This window comes from Haliotis rufescens, unplaced genomic scaffold (assembly GCF_023055435.1).
Source record: "Haliotis rufescens isolate VD_foot unplaced genomic scaffold, xgHalRufe1.0.p SCAF_45, whole genome shotgun sequence".
Lineage (NCBI taxonomy): Eukaryota > Metazoa > Mollusca > Gastropoda > Lepetellida > Haliotidae > Haliotis > Haliotis rufescens.
Genome location: NW_025964168.1, coordinates 2,477,580 through 2,501,667, shown reverse-complemented (window position 1 = coordinate 2,501,667; position 24,088 = coordinate 2,477,580). Strand labels below are relative to the sequence as shown.

General features: G+C 39.7%; 2 protein-coding genes across 3 annotated transcripts in view; one reads left to right on the top strand and one right to left on the bottom strand.

The window, feature by feature from the left end:
• The window catches only part of LOC124145877 (integrator complex subunit 13-like), a 414,821-nt gene that overhangs the window by 327,205 nt on the left and 63,528 nt on the right, over positions 1–24,088 (bottom strand). The gene's annotated exons all lie outside the window — the stretch shown is intronic.
• The window catches only part of LOC124145878 (FMRFamide-activated amiloride-sensitive sodium channel-like), a 31,146-nt gene continuing 26,255 nt past the window's right edge, over positions 19,198–24,088 (top strand). For both annotated transcript variants that reach the window (XR_007218208.1, XM_048383134.1), the window contains exon 1: positions 19,198–19,396. Coding sequence is in view for 1 of the 2 variants with exons in the window: in XM_048383134.1 (XP_048239091.1) it covers positions 19,299–19,396 (98 nt within the window). In the remaining variant the exon portion in view is untranslated. The remainder of the gene's footprint in view (positions 19,397–24,088) is intronic.

The window sequence follows — 24,088 nt, the reverse complement described above, 5'->3', positions numbered from 1 at the left end:
CCCTACCCAGGTACCTGGCCCCCTATTGCCCGACCCTACCTGGGTACCTGCCCCCCTATTGCCGACCCTACCCAGGTACCTGGCCCCCTATTGCCCGACCCTACCTGGGTACCTGCCCCCCTATTGCCGACCCTACCCAGGTACCTGCCCCCCTATTATCCGACCATACCAAGGTACCTGCCCCCCCATTACCCGACCATACCAAGGCACCTGCCCCTCCATTACCCGACCATACCAAGGTACCTGCCCCCCCATTATCCGACCATACCAAGGTACCTGCTGTAGGTCTCAAGAGTTGGGAATTACTTTTTATTGAAACCCTGACAAAAGGTGTTTAGTTACACATATAAAATGATCTGGTCATGTGTGCACTGTAGTGTACGCATACAAGTCAGAAGGAATGCATGCAAAGTCAGAAAGAAATGCAAACATTTGTGACTTGTTGTGTAACCAGCAAGTATCCATGGGGTTATAGTAACAATATATCACGCGACTAACCACGCGTCTGGGTAGTCCTGTGGGTACCCGGGTCCTACTCAGGACTACCCATCCCAAGTACCCAAGTTACCTGTCCCAGCCCTAGTACATGGTGAATCTTTCAAGTAAAGAGAGAAGGGATAAAAAGGAACAACTAATTTATCATGACCTTACCTCCAGCCATGAAATTACAAGGTGAAGGTCACAATCATGCCCATGTGTTTAAAAGATATCTTAAATTAAAAAATTTCAAGCAATTACATGGTATTTGCTTGGCTAAACAAGCAATTTTACTTTGCGTTTAAGTTCCCATAACCACCCATAATTATATGACATGCCCTCTTACAAACTACTGTTTCCTGATTGGTTGATAATAGAATGGGTGTGGTCAGTGTTGCATTATTGTGCTGAACAATGCCACTGATTTCCTACTATTGTCTACAGTTTCCTGTGTGCTAATCATTAAATAAGCAGTCTGGGAAGTTTGTTGATGTATAATTTATAAGAACTGACTTCACTATGTTCAGCGTTTACGGACTTATTAACATAACACCTGGTGTGCACACTTTGAGTAAACCCGCTACGAGGATTTAAACAGTTTGCACGTCGTTTCTCACGTTTATACTTCCATAAACCAAAAAAATATTGAAGTCAATTCTTAAATGACTGAAACGAGTATAATACGAGCTGAAATGATGAGTGTGTTATCTTCCCATGTAAACAACAGTGTGTCTGTATACACAATCTATGCCATTCAGAGCCAACAATAATAAACAAAAATTTGTTTTCAAGATAATGAGATCCCTCAACACATTGTTTGCTCATTACTTAACACAGGACAATATTTTATACCTGAAAAGATAGTGCGATAAGATTCAGTTTCATACAAAACAAAAAATCTTCCCTAAACGGTGAAGCAATAGAAGGTATATATCAGTCAATTATTAATGCTACAACATCAACACCTGCCTGTTAATACTTTGTTTCATACAAAATAATAATATTCCATAAATGGTGAAACAATAGAAGGTATATACACGTATATCAGTCAATTATTAATGATACGACATCAACACCTGCCTGTTAATACTTTGTTTCATACAAAACAAAAAAATTCCCTCAACGGTGAAACAACAGAAGGTATATATATATATCAGGCAATTATTGCTGCTAAGACATCAACACCTGCCTTTTAATACTTTGTTTCATACAAAACAAAAAATGTTCCCTAAACGGTGAAACAATAGAAGGTATATATCAGGCAATTATTGCTGCTAAGACATCAACACCTACCTGTTAATACTTTGTTTCATAAAAAAATATAATTTGCGATTAAGTGTGAAACTAAAGAAGTATTTATCAGTAATGACTTGCCATTGCGATATCAACACCTGCATGTTGATACGAGGTCCTCATACAAAGCATGATTGATATGTTCGGAACCCTACATAGAAAGACATGATCTACAGACATTAACACGATATATTTTTCAACATAATCCCTTTCCATATTCATACACATTTATCAACTATGTTAAATTGGGGGATATTATCCCAGGTGAGTTTTATAGAAGTCCTCTTGGCTGTCCAAAACGTTCTACGCAGCTGCTATGATGTTATTGTTTGAGTTAAAATGGGTTCCAGATCCAGTTGATTCATAATGACGGAAGCAGATTAGATGAATAAGGTGGGTGCTGAAGGAGATCAAAGCCACATCCATGGATTTTAGCCATGGTAATGACTGACTTGTGCACTGGCGCACTGTTCAGAAAGGAGAGCACACCTTTCCTCCGTTTCTTATGCCTCCTAATTTCGGGGGAGAGGGTAGCCTAGTGGTTTCAGCGTTTGCACGTCACACCAAAGACCCGCGTTTGATTCCCCACATGGGTACAATGTGTGATGCCCATTTCTGGAGTACCGCTAGAAACCATACTCACTCACTCTTAATTTCATTTGGTAATTGCCTCAGAAGTGCAGCATAGTATGCTCAATTTATTGTCTGGACTTTTGGAAGATAGTCCATCATGATGACACCATGGTGTTCCAGAACACGGAGACCAAAGCCTTTCAAGATGATGGGTCAGTCCATTTGTTAGTGTTAAGCCTTTTTTAAGCAGGTACTTCATCACCGCACTTTCCTCAAGTTTGTCCGTTTGCAAAAGGTCACAGATCGCTGCTTATTTTACCGACTTGTCACAACAAAACAATTTGCTCAGTTGACTCAAGTTTTGTGTGGCTGTACCTCTATGACATCACGTAATCTAGTTTAACATGGATACCCCACTCAGACACAGTATACAGGAGTAGCAGCAGTAATATAGTACGTTGTAGCAGTAACAGTAGTAGTAGTAGTAGTAGAAAGCAGTAGTTGTAGTAGTAACAGTAGTTGTAGTAATAGTAGTAGTAACAGTAGTAGTAATAGTAGTAGTAGCAGCAGCAGTAGTAGCAGTAGTAGTAGTAGTAACAGTAGTTGTAGTAATAGTAGTAGTAACAGTAGTAGTAATAGTAGTAGTAGTAGCAGCAACAGTAGTAGCAGTAGTAGTAGTAGTAGTAACAGCAGTAGTAGAGGCAGTAGTTGTAGTAGTAACAGTAGTTGTAGTAACAGTAGTAGTACTAGTAGCAGCAGTAGTAGTAGGAGCAGCAGTAGTAGTAGTAGCAACAGTAGTAGTGGTAGTAGTAGCAGCAGCAGCAGTTGTAGTAGTTGTAGTAGTAGAAGTAGCATCAGCAGTAGTAACAGTACTAGTAGTACTAGTAGCAGCAGTAGTTGTAGTAGTAGCAACAGTAGTAGTTGTAGTAACAGAAGTAGCAGCAGTAGAAGTAGCAGAATCTGTTTCACACCAGAAGAAACTGCACTAAACCAGGACCTTATCAGCAAGCTGTACCCCTGTGATATTACAACAATTCCCTGCCTACTAACTTCAGTAATCCCTTCACAGCTTCAGCACACTATGCCAGCCTGCTCATGGAAGTACTCTAGCTTGGTGAAAGACTGGCTCCATCTCCCACCAGCCTTGAACCTACCACAGCTTGCACTCTGGGCCATGATGGCCTGTTCCCACTGTAGCCGAGCATCTCGTCATGCAAGGCAGCTGCACAGCTGCACATCTGTCAGTGTTGCATCCCTCTGCACCTTGCACTCAGTCTGCAGGTCGGTGTGGCATGTGACGTTGTCCACACCTGTATAGGCGGGTATGTTGATACGTTCTAGAGTGGGGCAAAGACATTCCTGTTAACACATGTAGAGACAAGTTTGTCAATAAGTTACCAGGTGTTTGTGAGGACAATCCTGTTCACACCTGTATAGACAAGTTTGTCAATAAGTTACAGGGTGTTTGTGAGGACAATCCTGTTCACACCTGTAGAGACAAGTTTGTCGATAAGTTACAGGGTGTTTGTGAGGACAATCCTGTTCACACCTGTAGAGATAAGTTTGTCAATAAGTTACAGGGTGTTTGTGAGGACAATCCTGTTCACACCTGTAGAGATAAGTTTGTCGATAAGTTACACGGTGTTTGGGAGGACAATCCTGTTCACACCTGTAGAGATAAGTTTGTCAATAAGTTACAGGGTGTTTGTGAGGACAATCCTGTTCACACCTGTAGAGACAAGTTTGTCGATAAGTTACTGGGTGTTTGTGAGGACAATCCTGTTCACACCTGTAGAGACAAGTTTGTCGATAAGTTACAGGGTGTTTGTGAGGACAATCCTGTTCACACCTGTAGAGACAAGTTTGTCGATAAGTTACAGGGTGTTTGTTAGGACAATCCTGTTCACACATGTAGAGACAAGTTTATCGATAAGTTACAGGGTGTTTGTGAGGACAATCCTGTTCACACCTGTAGAGACAAGTTTGTCGATAAGTTACAGGGTGTTTGTTAGGACAATCCTGTTCACACATGTAGAGACAAGTTTATCGATAAGTTACAGGGTGTTTGTGAGGACAATCCTGTTCACACCTGTAGAGACAAGTTTGTCGATAAGTTACCGGGTGTTTGTGAGGACAATCCTGTTCACACCTGTAGAGACAAGTTTGTCGATAAGTTACAGGGTGTTTTTTAACACATGTAGAGACAAGTTTGTCGATAAGTGACAGGTGTTTGTGAGGACAATCCTGTTCACACCTGTAGAGACAAGTTTGTTGATAAGTTACCGGGTGTTTGTGAGGACAATCCTGTTCACACCTGTAGAGACAAGTTTATTGATAAGTTACAGGGTGTTTGTGAGGACAATCCTGTTCACACCTGTAGAGACAAGTTTGTCGATAAGTTACCGGGTGTTTGTGAGGACAATCCTGTTCACACCTGTAGAGACAAGTTTGTTGATAAGTTACCGGGTGTTTGTGAGGACAATCCTGTTCACACCTGTAGAGACAAGTTTGTCGATAAGTTACCGGGTGTTTGTGAGGACAATCCTGTTCACACCTGTAGAGACAAGTTTGTCGATAAGTTACCGGGTGTTTGTGAGGACAATCCTGTTCACACCTGTAGAGACAAGTTTATCGATAAGTTACAGGGTGTTTGTGAGGACAATCCTGTTCACACCTGTAGAGACAAGTTTGTCGATAAGTTACCGGGTGTTTGTGAGGACAATCCTGTTCACACCTGTAGAGACAAGTTTGTCGATAAGTTACAGGGTGTTTTTTAACACATGTAGAGACAAGTTTGTCGATAAGTGACGGGTGTTTGTGAGGACAATCCTGTTCACACCTGTAGAGACAAGTTTATCGATAAGTTACAGGGTGTTTGTGAGGACAATCCTGTTCACACCTGTAGAGACAACTTTGTCGATAAGTGACAGGGTGTTTGTGAGGACAATCCTGTTCACACCTGTAGAGACAAGTTTGTCGATAAGTTACTGGGTGTTTGTGAGGACAATCCTGTTCACACCTGTAGAGACAAGTTTGTCGATAAGTTACTGGGTGTTTGTGAGGACAATCCTGTTCACACATAAAGAGACAAGTTTGTTGATAGGTAATGGGTTTGTGAGGCTAAGTTTGTCGATAAGTTACCGGGTGTTTGTGAGGACAAGTTTGTCGATAAGTTACCGGGTGTTTGTAAGGATGTTGATGTTCACACCTGTAGAGACGAGAATGTCAGTAAGTTACAGAGAACATTCCTTTATTCTGTCCATAATCAAGTCAGGTCAGGAAGTACCAGTGGTTGATAGTATGACCAATGACGCACACTGTCCAGCTTGCTGGAGCCCAGGTCAGTGAATCCACCCAAACCTCGTTGCACCAATCATGGTGTTGTACCAGAGTCCACCCACGGATCGCGTCCATGACAGACTTTACATCAAAAACCAAAAATAATTTATGAGTTGTAATTTATGAGTTGCCCTTTTCCCAACCATTTGTCAAGAAACCTGTCAATTTACTTTGTTACATGGGGTGGTCAGGTAGCCTAGTGGTTAAAGTGTTTGCTGGTCAGGCCGAAGACCGGGATTCGATTCCCGACATGGATACAATGTGTGAAGCCCATTTCTGGTGTCCCCCGCCGGGATATTGCTGGAATATTGCTAAAAGCGGCGTAAAACCATACTCACTCACTCACTCTACCCAGGATCTTCAGTGGTTACTGCTTAGTAATATGATCTCCGTTATCTGTCTTCAAGATAAGCCATCCCCAGCCCTTTCATTAGGACCAGCACAGAGCCTGTACATGGAATGACATTTTGTAACTTGAAACTCCAGAATGTCTGCCCAGACCCAAACAAATTCTGACCACTGGACAATATAGTAAATTAATCTCTCACATAATTACAAATAACAGAGATATCAGATATATTTTGATCGTACTGTCAGGAACAACATGACACAATGACCCAAAAAAAGTTAAACACTTGCAAGTGATACATATACTGTCTCACAGATTGAATACCATCTCATAAAAGAACACCTGTGATTCGTATAAAATCGCCATTGTAACTTCTGTGGCTATATGTAATCATAGGTGGGTTGACCGCTATTATAGGTGGGTTGGCTGCTATTATAGGTGGGTTGACCGCTATTATAGGTTTATAGACCCTGAAACAAATATTTCCAATAAAGCCCATGCAAGTCTATAATAGTGGGGAAGTCTAGATTAACGCAGAATTAGTATCTGAAAATGAAGAGAGTCTCTGGGCTCGTTTTTATTATATTCTTATTAAGATAACTGTTTTCTTTCTGTAAGATATGTTCATTTCAGAAACTAGACGTTAGTCCACCAAAACAGCTTGACAGTTCAACAACTCATCAGCCGAATCAGCTGATAGCATTTCCTTCTCTGCCTTTGTCTGGGGTGGAACGGAACTAGAAATAAAAGATCATTACGCATCTCCATCACACTCAAATGAAGAAATACTCAAATGACATCCTTAAAAAATGATAAAATCACACTTTTTCTTCCTAATTGGATTAAAAAATGAAGCATTCACAAGCAGTGTTACTTTTTGTATCATCTGTTAGCATCAATCAAACATCTGTCAATTATCTGTCAATCTGACACAAGGCACCATGGGTTAAAACAGTCAATCGGACATTATAATCATCTTTATCCAAACACGTCACATAGTTCGGAGAACTCAACACGCAATCTGCTATCGTGGGGTTGTTTCTAGGGGATAAGTAACTCCTTGACAGAAGAGTGGCTGTGTATGAGTAGGAGAGAAGATCTAATTGGGTAGATCGAGGCGTGTGGTCATCAAGATATATCGTGTAGCTTTAATCCCCTTCACTGATACAAGTGCCTGACTACACCACAGATCTGACAGTGTTTTGAAACAGACAAAAACAAAGATTGTAAGAGTGCGTGAGTGAGTGAGTGAGTGGGTTGGTGAGTGGGTGGGTTGGTGAGTGAGTGAGTGACAGTGAGTGAGTGAGTGAGAGTGGTTTGGTGAGTGAGTGAATGGGTTGGTTAGTGGGTTGGTTGGTTGGTGAGTGAGTGAGTGAGTGAGTGAGTGAGTGAGTGAGTGAGTGAGTGTGTGAGTGAGTGAGTGAGTTGGTTGGTTGGTGGGTGGGTGGGTTGGTTGATGCCTAGCCCAGGTCAGTTGCCAAGTGGGACTCTGTGAGTGAGTGAGTGAGTGAGTGAGTGGGTTGGTGGGTGAGTGAGTGAGTGAGTGAGTGAGTGGGTTGGTGAGTTGGTGAGTGAGTGAGTGAACGGGTTGATTAGTGGATGGGTTGGGGAGTGAGTGAGTGGGTGAGTGAGTGAGTAGGTGATTTGGTGAGTGAGTGAGTGAGTGGGTTGGTGAGTGAGTGGGTTGGTGAGTGAGTGGGTTGGTGAGTGAGTGAGTGGGTTGGTGAGTGAGTGAGTGAGTGAATGGGTTTGTAAGTGGGTGGGTTGGGGAGTGAGTGAGTGAGTTGGTGAGTTGGTGGGTTGGTGGGTTGGTTGGTGCCCAGCCCAGGTCAGTTGCCAAGTGGGACTCTGTGAGTGAGTGAGTGAGTGAGTGAGTGAGTGAGTGAGTGAGTGAGTGGGTTGGTGAGTGAGTGAGTGAGTGAGTAAATTGGTTGGTAAGTGGGTGGGTTGGGGAGTGAGTGAGTGGGTTGGTGAGTGAGTGAGTGAGTGGGTTGGTGAGTGAGTTGGTGAGTTGGTGGGTTGGTGGGTTGGTCGGTGCCCAGCCCAGGTCAGTTGCCAAGTGGGACTCTGTGAGTGAGTGAGTGAGTGAGTGAGTGGGTTGGTGAGTGAGTGAGTGAGTTGGTGGGTGGATGGGTGGGTTGGTTGGTGCCCAGCCCAGGTCAGTTGCCAAGTGGGACTCTGTGACATTGCGTAGGGTATTCATTCACTGTTGGATTGATACAAGTAAATCATTTGAGGTAGGTGATAACACAACATAATGGTGTTTGAGGGACTTGGATCAAACTAACTGGGACTGTAAGGTGTCCTGAACCAAGACCCATTAAACGCCATTGCTGGCCCACTCTAGACAACACCTAAACACACACACACTCACTGATTGTGAGTCAACAGAAGACAGTACAACTGAAAGGGTTTTCAACAAGTACTAGCATAACTCATGAAACACATCTGAGACAGTGTTTATATTTATTTGATGTGGGAAGCCTAGCCTTGCTCCAAGCTGTACTGAAAGATAACTCCATGGATGTGTAGTTATTCTATACTTATGATAAGCAAGTCTAGATAGTACAAGGACAGTACAAGCCAGTCTGTTATAGGGACAACTTGTTCTTATTATTTATATAATTTAGAAATAATTATTTAGACAAATAATTATTGCCTTAGAAATTTGTGAAAGTCTATGAGAAGCCATGCTACACACTATCTTGAAAAAGATAAATGTTGGCCAGAAGTTGAAACATGTTTAGTGTTGGCATGTATGGGGTCAACTCAGTGCGGGTACAAGGTCATGGTTGCCGAGGGTGTTTTGAATTTTGAAAATTAACATCTCAGCACAGAATTTCTGTCACTCATGAGCTTGAAATCAACAGTCAATTAAAATTACACTTTTGAATGAGAGTTCAAAATTAACATAGCAGCCTCATACAAGCAATGCCTCGAAAGAATTAATCAAATACATGTATAAGAAATTATTTCTTAGCTGTGGTGAGTCATAATTTAACTTCACATCGGCATTATTTTAGCCATATAGTTAAGATCTCTGAGCTAGAAAAATGTCATGTACCAAAACGTACGGCAAAAAGTCATTTAAACATGCTGGCCCACTGCTTTGGAACAATCTGCCACAAGAAATCTGAGAGGCAGAAAATCTGACAAACTTTAAAAAAACGCTCAAGACCTGTCTCTTCAAGAGAGCCTTTGACTACATCAATAATGGTCTAAGCACACTTGAGCAGTTGTTAATTGGGAAATGTGCTGTACAAATTCTTAATTTAATTAATTTAATCCTTGTACTTAAATGGAGTGAAGTCCTTGTACTTTCAGCATCCCCCGTTGTATTTGAGGGAATACAAAACAAGTTGAGTCAGCTTCCAATGATATCGCCACTTGTTGTGATCTGCTCCAACGAAAATCGCAGAAAGTATGTGAAAATCAAGTAATCTAAAACCCCTGTCTCGGCTTTTCCACTGCACAGCTGTGTCCTGTTTACAGATGGTAGTCTTTTCAGGGGGATATATTATGTTTGTGATGCAAACTCAGGTTCTCTTACACTGGCTATACACCAGATTTGTTTGATTACAGGTATATGATACAGGTATACTGCCCTGTGTCAAGCTTGGCAGTGGGGGAGGAACGTTATTGACCTGCGATAGTTTATAACGAAACAAGATTCCTCTCGATATGGACGCTGTCTGCGAAAATGCACTGGAGTAAATGATAAAATGACAGTGTATTTGATGGGAGGGTTAATGCCTGCACATGTTTATGTATTTTCTATTAAGAATAAATCAAGTCGGATAAGAAAATAATACTTCAAATAATCATTGAATAAATTAGATTGGATGCCATGACCTCTAAGAAGAAGGGACCCGTGAAGATCCGGGGTAGAATAGGTCTTCAGCAACCCATGCTTGCTGTAAAAGGCGACTATGCTTGTCATAAGAGGCGACTTATGGGATCGGCTGGCCAGACTCACTGACTTGGTTGATGCATGTCATCGTATCCCAATTGCATGGATCTATGTTCATGTCAATCACTGGATTGTCTGGTCCAGACTCAATTATTTACTGACCTCCGTCATATAGCTGGAACATTGCTGAGTGAGGCATTAAACAACAAACAAACAAACAAACAAACAAATTCTAAAAGGAAGGTCATAGAGCACACCAAATCCTATATTCTAATGATCTCATCAGCTTGTGGCATGGTCTAGTATGGCACTAAGTTGAAATTCATTAGTTTCGTCAAGTAAAAATAGTATGATGGATCTGTGTGTTGATGGAAAACACACTTTGTAGATGAGAACCTGGTGATACAGAAGAAGAGGTCAGAATTATTACTCCTACGACTTCCTCCAGAGTGACACTTTCCCCACTGATGCATAAGAGAAGAAAGAGAAGGGAGAGAATGGAATATCGTCAGCAATACTTGAACAAGGTGGAACCAGCAGAAATATGTTATCAGGTTTCTTTATCAGGATATGCTGATGAAGATACAGCAGTGGATTCTGGGTGAGAAGTACCATATTTCTGTAATTAAACACCCAGGTGTATATTTCTTTCAAACACTCTTTATTCTGGGATTTATCTGCTAAGAGTGAGTGAGTGAGTGAGTGAGTGAGTGAGTGAGGTTTTATGCCATTTTAGCTATATTTCAGTAATGTCATGGTCAGGGACACCAGGAATGAGCTTCAGACATGGGGGGAATATAACCCAGTGACTAGAGAACAGTTTAACAACGATGCTACCCCACCATCACTCCATTCTTGGAGCATGTAAACAATTGACTTTTGATTTAAGAATGACTAGTGAAGTCTGGCAGAATTGTTTAGCTTGGTTAATTACGGCTTTCCATAATTTAATGGAGAGAGTGAGTGAGTTAGATGTAATGTTACTTTAATTAATGTTACATTATTCCCGTTACATCATGGCGTGTCAGCTTAATGTGGGAGGAAAGCCCGAAGTCATGCAGGTTTCAGACGTTTACCACTTTGGTGAAACCCACAAGCTCAGGTATGGTGCTGACAAACCTAGAAACATAATCTGGGCAAACCAGGAATCGAACCCGTAAACATAGGTTTCTGGCGTGCCCAAGGGACGCAACTCTGCACAGCGACCTGCGGCGCCTCAGACGACTGGGCCCCCTGTGCCCCCTAATGTGGGAGGAAAGCCTGAAGTGATGCAGGTCTCAGACGTTGACCACTTTGGTAAAACCCACCCTAAATGAGTGAGAAGCCAGGGTGCAGGGGCTGCAAGCCCCCCTGGGTCCAGGGCTAGGCCGTCCTGAGGTTTCTTAGGCCCAAGGGACGCAACTCTGCACAGCAAATTATGGCGCCTAAGAAGACTGGGGTACCATGCCACCATGTTTGGATGGACAAATCAAAGATCTGATTTATGTACAGGACAGTCACATTGAGAGAATAGCCAGAAATATAACTTTCAGTGATCTGTATTTCTAAACGTTCAAAACATGTCAACGCAACAGATGGCGGGATGTAGAATCGAAATGGTCTCTATTATCTCATTACGCTCCGGCGCTTTCATACAAAATGGTTTATACTGATACCTAAACTGTAGGAATTGTAACGGCAAGATAATGACACTCGCATGAAATTTGTTTTCACGTAACACACATAATGAAATAGCTTTAAAGCAAACCTAGATAATTTCACACACAGGAAATAAACACACTGTAATCGTAGTTTCAGTCAGTTATGGTAATGAAGTGAGGACTTCTGACAAGCTGTGACTTCTGTATTTTAAAATATTTATGACGTTTCGGTACAGGTGCTGATACCTTTATAAAGCAACACATGCTTCACAGAGGTACTAGCCCCTGCACTGAAATGTCACATTCATTAAAGAAGTTTAATTGTTAACTCACAACAGCTTTAAAAATGTCTCTCAAAGATGTCCATCCAAGGCTTGGTACATCGTGATATGTCGTGCCACAGAACGAGAAGGTAAGAGTATCATATCATGTATTTATAGAGATTATGCGTTGAGTGGGTTTCCGTATCATATATATATATATATATCGCATTCGACATAACAAGGGCCGACCAGTCCTTGTTTAAGCCCCTTAATGCTTAGCACCAGACAGGGTAACAACAAGTACCATCTTTTAACATCTTCTGTTATGAGGCGGCCATGAGGTCGAACCCCGGACAGATGCAGATGCTCTACCACTAGACCATGCAGGTGGTCTTATCACATTGATAACAATCCATGATATGACTCCAAATAATTCCTGAACATGATAGTGAGTGAGTTGGGGTTGACGCTGCTTTAAATAGTGATATCAGCTTAATGTGGGTGTAAAGCTTGAAGTGATGCAGGTCTCAGACGTTTACCACTTTGGTGAAACCCATGAGCACAGGTATGGTGATCACAAACCTGAAAACACAATCGAGGAAAAACTGGATTCGATCTCACCGAGATTTCAGGCGTGCCCGAGTTAACTTCATAAAATTCCCATGGGAATTCCTGGCTCGGAATCGGTCCCCTGCAACTCATGCTGGCCATAAGTGGCAACTAAATGGATTAGGTGGTCAGACTCGCTGACTTGGATGCAGTGTGCTGTGTTTAACAACAAGAAACACATATCACATATAAAATATTGTTTCGGGTATCAAGCCCATGCCGTTGCATCTTCCCGAGGCAAGGGAGTTAACTGACTATAAAAGTCAAATTTCAACCTTTGCCGTTCTAGGCTGCAATTATGGAGGTACACTTTGGCTGTACTAACCAGTCTATGCATAGTGACTTGAGGCACTTCGTGGGGTAAGACCCGTTTTATCACAATATAAATCTTGATTATTGAGCAGATTATCTTGACTGGGCGCCGCCATTTTGTTTAAAGCAAATGCAAGTTTTGTTTGTTTGTTTTGTTTGTTGTTTAACACCGCACTCAGCAATATTCCAGCTATATGACGGCGGTCTGTAAAATAATCAAGTCTGGACCAGACAATCCAATGATTGATATCATGAGCATGGATCCACGCAATTGGGATCGATGACATGTATCAACCAAGTCAGCGAGCCTGACCACCCGATCCCGTTAGTTGCCTTTTACGACAAGCATAGTCGCCTTTTACCCAAGTATGTGTTGCTGAAGACCTATTCTACCCCGGAATCTTCACGGGTTGCAAATGCAAGTAATATGAGAGATAGAATCTGATTGGTCAATAGGAGGAACATAGAAGGGACATAACTCATAATAGACACTGGTGGCGCTACGATCAAGCCTGGAAATTCCAGACTAGTTCGGCAAGAGTGGAAACTGGACTTTTATAGTCAGTTAACGCCCTTGCCTCTAGAAGATGATACCATTGGTGATACATGTGGCTCTTCAATGTGACAAATGTCAATTTTGATGTGATGTGTTCCGTACTGCAACATCACTATCTAGTACATTTGACATCGCTGCAAAGTGTATCACTACCCCTGTTCTGTACTATGCAATGGAAGCATGCTCATCCGACAGTGTGATGAGAGGTACTGACCGGGCGGTACAGAAGAACTTACAATAGGTGAGCAGACGTCTTCCGTCTTGGGAGCTGGTTTGATCATTCATCAGACAATCTTTGACATTTACATCCATCTTTGTCTTCCAACCACTTTCCCACGGTATCAAAATGTTGAGATAACATATGTAGACGTTCTTAGTGTCAATCACTATGGCTTAAACCTAGCTGTCATTGCGTGAACAGGATTGTCCCAACTGGGTGATCTGAATGAGTTTATGTACTCTTTGTGTATCTGTGCAGGTATTAAATCTATTAGCAATAGCCATTTTTGTCTGAATAAAATATAAGTTACCATGTAGGTTAACTTAAGTTTTGCATGGTTTTGAACTCAATTTGAGTAAAAAATTGAACTGGTTTATTTGAGAAATGCATTTTGTTGAGTTTTCTCAAATTGGAGTCAAAATTCAGACTTAGTTTCTATCCAGAAATCGGGCCTGAATGTGTCTGTATATATCCTGTATATGTATCTGTGCAGGTATTTGCGATAACTGTGGTGTTGGGGTGAGGTGAAATGGGACATAACATCGCGTTAAAGATAACTGCACTCATATAACGATGCGTGTGGAAGTATGAGCTAGGCTGCCAACTAGCCAAGACTAATGCTGGTTTTATAGTGCAAGCTCTACTGACTCCGAGTCGACCAGTCCTTGTCTTATCCCCTTAATGCCAAGCGCCAGGCAGCGTAACAACAAGTACCTATATTCATACAAGTATGGTTGACATTATTCAACACAGTAAGGCACTTACAGAATTACAACTAAGTGCTCATACGTAACTTGGAGACTGTGAGAGGAAGATAATCCATCTCTCCTAGAGAAGAGTGAGTATCTAAACTCTGCCATTCAAGACAGGTTGAAGATTCATTTCTTCTTTTGCTGTTCTCTCCATACATCTACTTGGTCTCAATTAGTTCTCTACCATAGCCCTTTCAAATACAGTCAAGTCTTGTTAATCCGACACTTGTTAATCCAACAATCGGCTTTATCTGACACAAATGATGGGAACTGATTAAACAGTGCTATTTGGACACGTTAATCCGACAGTCTTTCACTCCGACTCCGACACACCTAATTTGCAACAAACTACCAAAATCACTCATTGATCAGTCTCGTTAATCCGCCCAGTGATCAGCGTACTCTGTGGTCATCTGCCCGCGAGTACACAGACCTGTGTTTTTAATATGAGACGAGTCAGTGGAACTCGCTTATCCAGATACTTGTTGTCTGGATAAATGAATGTCAAGGTATGTGAATCATTAAACTAACAGACCAGAGTTAGCTCCCCTTATCTTAAACAAAATATTTTACCAAAAACTCAGATGCATATGCATATTCGCTTTATTCAAGGAAAACAAACGAATAAGAACAGATTGTGCCATGTGATGACCTACTAAACAAACATCATTATGCATTGGCATTGTCCGGCAAGTGGAGCATAATAGCATGGTTGTTGGTGAGTGAAATTCACCATCTCCAGATCCAAATTCAGGATAAATGCAACATTTTCTGTAGTCATGTTTTTATATTTTATACATTCATCTGGTCATCAGGGTTTCTGGGTAAGCTTGGTTTCCAGATTGTGGGGTGTGGACAAGCAGGCTTCCACCAGAAAGACCAACTACAATAACAATTTATATGCACAGCGCCTGTCCAACATATTAGATGATGACATTGCTGTGTAAATTCAACCACAATTATATTATTCAGTGCATCATATTTTTATTATTATAACATATAATGTCACAATTATTTTACAAGTATTGTAACAGTTCATTCAGGTGAGTTGGTGATATTTATACATTACTCCTCCATTATTCATTGGGATTTTGTCAAGTGAAGATGGTGTCACTAACACCCCAAAATTCTTACTAATTCAATACATTTGTAGCCCTGCCATAGTAAGATCTACCACAGATATGGAAACCAAAGATCTGAGAAACAGCCATGAATCTCATGTACACATACTCTATTAAGTGACTGGGGGCATATACAGACGCTACACGAGAGGATCAGCCTGAGATGTAATTACCACAGCTACCACTGATGTAAATAGTTGCTGGTATGTTGATGGAGTCCTGATGGAGGCTCCTGTGGTCATCCAATCGGGTCCGCCCACAACCACCTACTGCTGATCCTCTCCTGGAGTCCCTGGTGCCTGCTCATGTCTGATGTCTGTTTACAATGGTCACCCAAAACGTGTATCGTACTTCTTAGAACTTGTAGAAGTAGCGTATTTTCATGAGTATAGTTCGCACCCAAGTATAATGCGCATCCCACTCTAGCAGATTTAGTAATTTGGAAAACAAAAACATTATTATTAAAATAGATATTATGCTCACTAAAATATTACACCATACCCCTTCAGCTAATTCTGGTAAACAAACGGGTGATAAGAAACATGGTCAGCACAAATTTGAAATTTGAGATAACAAAATCACCAGACATGTTGATTTACCATTTAAATTGTTTTTTTTGTTCTGCTAGGCATTGTTTTACATGCAGGGATTAAGATTACCTTGTGATTTAATCGTAAACTAAGCCGGAAACAGCAATCAGCTGTACACACGTTTTCTTGGAATCTACCGGTGATTTGGTCAACATACCCAATGATATAACTTTAAAGGATTTTAATGCAAGAATTGGGAAAAATTGTATCTAAAACTATTTTTTTTATCAGGAATAATATATTAAATATCTTGTTATTTTAGTTGCAGCTTTTACTATATATATTCAAAAAAATGATAACCCTAAGCGTAGCACTTTGGTGCAGCTGATCGCTATTGCTGGTTTGGGTGACTATTGTGGACATCTGTATCTCCGACACCAAGACAGCTCGTAGCTTCAGTACCAGGAAAAGACCATTTCAACCTTAAACATATTGACTCTCTATAAGTTTTTGAAAGACAAACAACTCCAATTTAATTGAAAAGGAGCCCCAGTGAGATTGGACCTTCAGAACATGAGGAAAATCTAGACTTGCTTCATTTAGAGCTATAGCATTAAAGGGAGGGCTTGGCTGAAGGGAGAACAATGATTCAGTGACTGTGAGACAGGCTACCTTCAACATGGGAGCTTGTGAGTAAGATTTAATACCACTTTGGAACAGTGTCAGCTGTAATGCTGGTATGAGTTAGAGTTCACTGCCCAAGTCCAACTATTGTATATTAGCAGCTGGTCCTTTAACGACAGTATTTGTACTCAATATGTCACCACTGTGAAGTGATATATCAGGGAGTGATATGGCGAAATAAACACATGGCAAGACACTCATTCTGTGGACATTTCGGTCACATTAATGTTTCCATAAACTAAAAAGTATTAGGCCACAACCTACAACAGACGACTGATTCTTGATTGGTTGACAACCGGTGGGTCTTGTGTTGCATTAGTGGGCTGAATGATGTCACTGATTCTGTATTGTTGTGTTCATTTTTTTTGGTGAAAATGATTAAATAAGCAGCCTGCGAAGTTATTAGTGTTGATGTATATATTCATAAGAATTTACTTCTATATTTATTGTGTTTTAAAGGGAGGTATAACTTAAAAACCGGTGTGCATAATTGAGTCAAATTACCAGAGGGTTGCGAGTCTACACCGTTAAAAAGGCGACTAAAGTAACCTTGGGGTCCAACTTGGTTGACTAACATCAACGGATGCTGTCATCTGAGAAACTTATCAAATCCCCCCCCAAAACAGAAGAAGTTTTGACTTTCTCTTTAAGTATCAGTTGAAGACATTTATTAGTTCCTGATAAACAGTGGCAAGATTTATTGTTATATTTGTGCAGCTGATTAAATGAACAGCTAATAATGTCATTATCAGTAAAGACAAGATTATTGATGAATAAACACAGGACTTTATCAATGCCAAAACAACCAAGAGATATACACAGCTATTTGTGTAATCCCAATATCTGTATGGTCTTGGTCCGGAAAGGTTAATTACGTCTTTTGACAGCATCCGCATCACTTATAATGGACATAATACCACAATTACACCACACAGCTTACCTATCACATCTCCATCCTCGAGCTCAAGTACCAGTGCCATGTATAATCACTTAAGCGTGTGTGACGCAAACTTTCGTTTTAGAGAATTGGGTTCATGCCAACCCAGACTTGGATTGTCCAGCAGAGTTGGAAATATTTGTTTCTCATACAGACCCTGATACCAAAAATAGCCAAGAAATCCCCTACAGGTTTATAATATTTGACCATGAAATAAGAGACCTTATTGGTGAACAATTACTTTTTGACTTCTTGATATAGTTCAAAACTACAATATCTTAGGACCACAAAAATACAACCCACAAGCTTCAATTCATATTTTTTACAGAGACACATAGCATCAAACATTGGCCTCATTTTCTGCAAAGTCCCTTTTTCAGACTGAAAACTCTGTATGTACTGACTGCAGTTATTAGAAAATAATATCTGATTAATTGAAAGCAGACATGTGTGCTAGAATTTTTTGAAAGAATGTTTCCGTTACATTGCGAACTAATGAATGAAAAATGAGATATTTTTGTACAGTCCGCAAACGTGGCAATTATTACGGGAGTAAGTTGACGTCAAACGTCTTTCTTTGTGACGTCACAGCTCTTTTCTTCTGGTGGGTCTCATATTTTGGTCAGTCAAGACTTCTTCAAGATATTCCCTGGGCTTCTTTCCATACCAGGGTAATATATTATAAGACAACTTAACAAAAATATTTAACCATATCCTTTTCAGAGTGAGTGAGTGAGTGAGTTTATGCTTTACGTCACATCAGCAATATTTCAGCCATATCATGACGAGAAGTTATATAGTATTTATACATATATCTAAACCAAATAAAAACCTGTCAGCGACGGACAGTAAAATTACTAGAATATCACAGATTTAATGTTTAAAACTAGCATACAACAATAAAAAGGTATCACTAAATAGTCACGAAACATTTTTTACAATATAAAAAAGGGCTATAGATCGCCAGCATCTGAAGGTGGATCACCATGCTAGGGTCCATGGGGACTTACAGTACTTTTGCTACCTGCATGGACCCCAGCCAGATTTACATCATCCCCTCAGCTGTTGGCAATTATTGACAAATTTAGCCAAAATTTAAAGGAACATATATTCTGCGATTAAAAATGTGGCAGAAATAAACATACTTTGAAAGACTTGGTCTTACAAACCATCTCAGGGGGACAATAATTTTACACTACTTCTTTTTCAGAACTAGATATGAGTTTTCAGAAATATTAAAAACCTGTGTTTGAATCTCTCATGAAAATACAGCAAGTCCTGAGTGAACTGTGTCATAATGTTTCCTAAAAGTTCTTTTGCACTTCCTTCTAAAAAGTTCCTGTTCAGGGCAGGGCAGGGCAGGGCAGGGCAGGGCAGGGCAGGGCAGGGCAGGGCAGGGCAGTGATATAGCCATCCCACCACCCGTCACATCTTCAAAAGTTATCCATCCCAAGTCCATCATCACTGTTAATTCCTACCCCCTCCAATCACCATCAGGATCAACCACTGGCACCGCCTGTCTGAATATCCCCTTTGTTTGGACGCACATGTTGCGTGTAGTGTATGAAAGGTGTGTAACAGCTGACAGACATACATACACACTGTGCCTTTAAGAGAGCCGGTGAGACACATCCCTCTTCCACTCTCTGCACAGAAACATAGAGAACCCAGTGGGACAGCACTCACTGTGATGGTAGTTTAGCAACCAGTCCTATTTACTCCATCCGGATACTATGGGATCTTCAGTGGAACCCATAGCATTTCACATACCCATGGATGGTTTTCTGACCTTTGGAACCACGGAATTCAATTCAGGATCGGACAAGTCTAGGTATGTCATAAAATGATTTTATACTTTTTCAAACTTTTAAAACTTTCATAAAGACAAGCGATTATCTAAAAGATAAAATTTGTAGGCGTCAGCAGCTTGTTAAAATTAATTGTCTTGATTAAGGACTAATGTGTGATTGATGATAAAATGGGTTTGTAGATCAGGATAAGGTGCTCGGGTTAACCAAGCATGCTTGTTGAGTGTGGTGTGGTGAAGAGAGGGTCTGTTGTTCTCATTGCAGACAAGGTATTTAATTACTTTCACAGTCCAACATCTTCCCCGCCTATCTTGTCCTGATAAACTCATAACCTGTATGGATAATCTTAACCACTTTCAGTTTCAGTGAATGCATTATGACTATTAAATTAGAAAGTACCATGGACAAAAAATATAAATGACTTTTTGATGTAAAAATTTCTTTTGATGTAACACTCCATACAGATAAAACCAGTAAACATGTAAGACAAATGTTAGTAAAATGTACCAGGTAAAAGTTAATTAAAGTTGAGTGAGAAACTTAACGATGAGGAGATAACCAAACAAAATTGTTAGAATCATGATAAATATTAAAATTTCTCCAGAAATATGACTTCAATTAAAATTGTATTGATGAAATTTCAAGATACATATAATCATAAACAAAATTTGTAGAAATCGGTTTGAAAATTTCTAGCCATGTTTTTCTTTCAAATCCAAAGCAACAGATGATATTTAAAGACTTTAAAAATGGGCATCCATAGTAAGAATATGTAATGATAGTTACAAACAAGATACATCTGCACACACAAACTTTCAGATATGACTGCTTTGAAACTTCAAAAAGTTGCTAACTTCTTAAGTCTAAAAGTTTGAACTAAAGACAACTTGTTTCAGATCAAATTTACATATCCACTCTTAAGTAGAATATCATATTGGCATATCATTTCTACTAATGCAGGCGAGATCGATCCCATAAAAGGTAATTAATTCTGAACAATTACTACGAAAGTGTAATCCCAAATATAACATGTTATAGTCTGAACCATTATTGATCTACTATCATGTCTAATTCTTACCCAAAAATATGTTTAAGAAACTGAAAAAGAAGGATATAATTATATTCTTTGGCAATGTCATGATTAATGAAATGACAATAAGACATTGTAACCGGTGTAAATTAATGAAATTGACAGTCATGTATCCTTCATCTCTTATCAAATGGGCCTTGTTTCTTTAAAGTCTGGGACCGCCTCCGTGGTCTAATGGTAGAGCGTCTGCCTGGAGAGCGGAAGGTCTGGGGTTCGATCCCCAGCCACGTCATACAAAAAGACGTTAAAAGATGGTACTTGTTGTTACCCTGTCCGGCGCTCGGCATTAAGGGGCTAAAACAAGGACTGGTTGGCTCGGAGTCAGTATACTGTATCTCAGTGTGCTAGCACTATAAATCGGCATCAGTCCGGACTAGTACAAACAGCCACACACACACAAATACACGGCATGTACGTTGCTATATAAGTGCAATAATCTTGGACGCGACGTTAAACCCCATTTCACCTCACCTCACCTCACCTTTAAAGTCTCTTAAAAAGAGACGTCAATCGTCAGTTGTTTCAGTGGCTTAAGAAACATTACATCATTTTTGAAATTAAAACAATTACAAATGCATAATGAGTGCTGGGAGGGCTGGGATTTCAATCTGAATATTCAAAGTGATAACCAGCACTAACTTCTGCCAGATCTTCATTGTCCAATCTAAAAAAAACTGAAAAAAACTATCTTCATGGCCCAAACACCTGAAGTCACTCATTAAGAAGGTGATAAAAGCAAACTCTGTATGTGGCCACATGTTGAAATGCGTGATAACTGTCACTTATATAACCTTACTGAAAAAGGTTTTAGCAGTAATTAAGCAATAGAGGTTAGGGAAGTATTATATCACAACCATAACATATTACGTGTCTGGGTTCGCAAGTGTCATAAGTGTTAGTCAGAGACTTCAGGAAGGCCTAGTGATACAGTCAAACACTGTGGGGTCGAAGTTGAAGGAACCTACGTAAATACTTCGAGTTATCCGAGGTTTGAGGCAACCGAAAATGATGAAAAAAGAAGGAATATGTAGGGACCAAACGTTAACTTCGAGACAGCCGCAATTTGACACATTAAAGTTTGAGACAACGGTGTTAGATTGTATTTCTTTGTGGACAATCACTTAACATTGACGGCAACGATGTAACTGATCATTTTAGTGGGATAGTAAAAATTAAATTAATTTCTAATCTCTTACATCACCTGGTCACATGGGAATAAGTTCATCTTAAAGTGAAGGCTTCGTAAACATCAATAGAAATGTTTGTTTTCTTAAAATGTCAATTCAAGTGTCTCTTTTGCCTGTGATATACTTTTAATATCTACTAGCTCCACACCGATGCAATATATCTTATCCACACCGATGCCAGATATTCCATCCACACTCAATGCAATATCTGTTGCAATCCAATGCAATATATTTTATCCACTACAATGCTAAAGAGAAAGCTACATTGAACGAACATCCTTATATATATTTTTTTTAATATTGTATAATGAACTGATGAATATAACAAACTGTTTTTATGGTCCCGGCCATTTGCTGTATATTTTATTATATAAAATTGTTGGATACGAGGAACACGCTTATGATGAAATAACAGATATAGTGAATTCACTTTGTGGTCCCGCGTGTACTCTGTTAAAATGTTTATGTTTATAACAAACTGTTAATCTCTGCTGGTGCTCACGTGTTACCAATCAGCCAATCAAAACATCTGCGGCCATGCACGGCTGTTTAAAGTGGCAATAAACAATTAAAAAGCAAGTGATTAATTTCTTCAATTAACAATAGTAAAACAGCGCCCGAATCCGAGAATCTAAGGCGTTTCAAAACGTTTAAAGTTTGCCAGTCAATCACAAATTCAACTCCAAAACATGGATGACGAGAGAATTTTCCACAAATGGGTGATCAAGTAAGACAACTCCATGGCAAGTGACACTTGTGTCTGTATGTCAATAAAACTGTGCCATTAATATCTCTATGACACTTGTTTACTTGTTATGCGTTTTATGTCATTATGAGATTAATAAACATAGGACATGTTGAAATGCTTATAACGAACTACTGTCATAACAAACTAAAATTAGTTGTCCCTTTGACTGTAGTTTTCTGTATATCTCATCCACGCTTATGCTATATATCTCATCCACTCTTATGTTATATATCTCATCCACTCTTATGCTATATCATCTCATCCACTCTTATGCTATATCATCTAATCCACTCTTATGTTATATATCTCACCCACTCTTATGCTATATATCTCATCCACTCTTATGCTATATCTCATCCACTCTTATGCTATATCATCTCATCCACTCTTAAGCTATATATCTCACCCACTCTTATGTTATATATCTCATCCACTCTTATGCTATATATCTCACCCACTCTTATGTTATATATCTCATCCACTCTTATGCTATATCATCTCATCCACTCTTATGTTATATATCTCATCCACTCTTATGCTATATCATCTAATCCACTCTTATGTTATATATCTCACCCACTCTTATGTTATATATCTCATCCACTCTTATGTTATATATCTCACCCACTCTTATGTTATATATCTCATCCACTCTTATGCTATATCATCTCATCCACTCTTATGCTATATATCTCATCCTCTCTTATGTTATATCATCTCATCCACTCTTATGCTATATATCTCATCCGCTCTTATGTTATATATCTCATGCTATATCATCTCATCCACTCTGATGCTATATATCTCATCCACTCTTATATGCTATATATCTCATCCACTCTAATGCTATATATCTCATCCACTCTTATGCTATATATCTCATCCTATCTTATGTTATATATCTCATCCACTCTTATGCTATATCATCTCATCCACTCTCATGCTCTATCATCTCATCCACACCATGGCTATATATCTAATCCCCACTGATGCAATATATCTAATCCACACCAATGCTATATATCTCATCCACTCTAATGCTATATATCTCATCCTATCTTATGTTATATATCTCATCCACTCTAATGTTATATATCTCATCCACTCTTATGCTATTTCATCTCATCCACTCTAATGCTATACATCTCATCCTATCTTATGTTTATATCTCATCCACTCTAATGCTATACATCTCATCCTATCTTATGTTTATATCTCATCCACTCTAATGTTATATATCTCATCCACTCTTATGCTATATAATCTCTACCACTATTATGCTATATATCTCATCCACTCTAATGCTATATATCTCATCCTATCTTATGTTTATATCTCATCCACTCTTATGCTATATAATCTCTACCACTATTATGCTATATATCTCATCCACTCTAATGCTATATATCTCATCCTATCTTATGTTATATATCTCATCCACTCTCATGCTTTATCATCTCATCCACACCATGGCTATATATCTAATCCCCACTGATGCAATATATCTAATCCACACCAATGCTATATATCTCATCCACACCGATGCAATATATCACATCCACTTCCAATGCTATGTATCTAATCCACACCCAAAGCAATATATCTCATCCAACCTAATGCAATATATCTCATCCACACCAATGCTATATATCAAATCCACACCAATGTAAAATATCTGAGCCAAACCCAA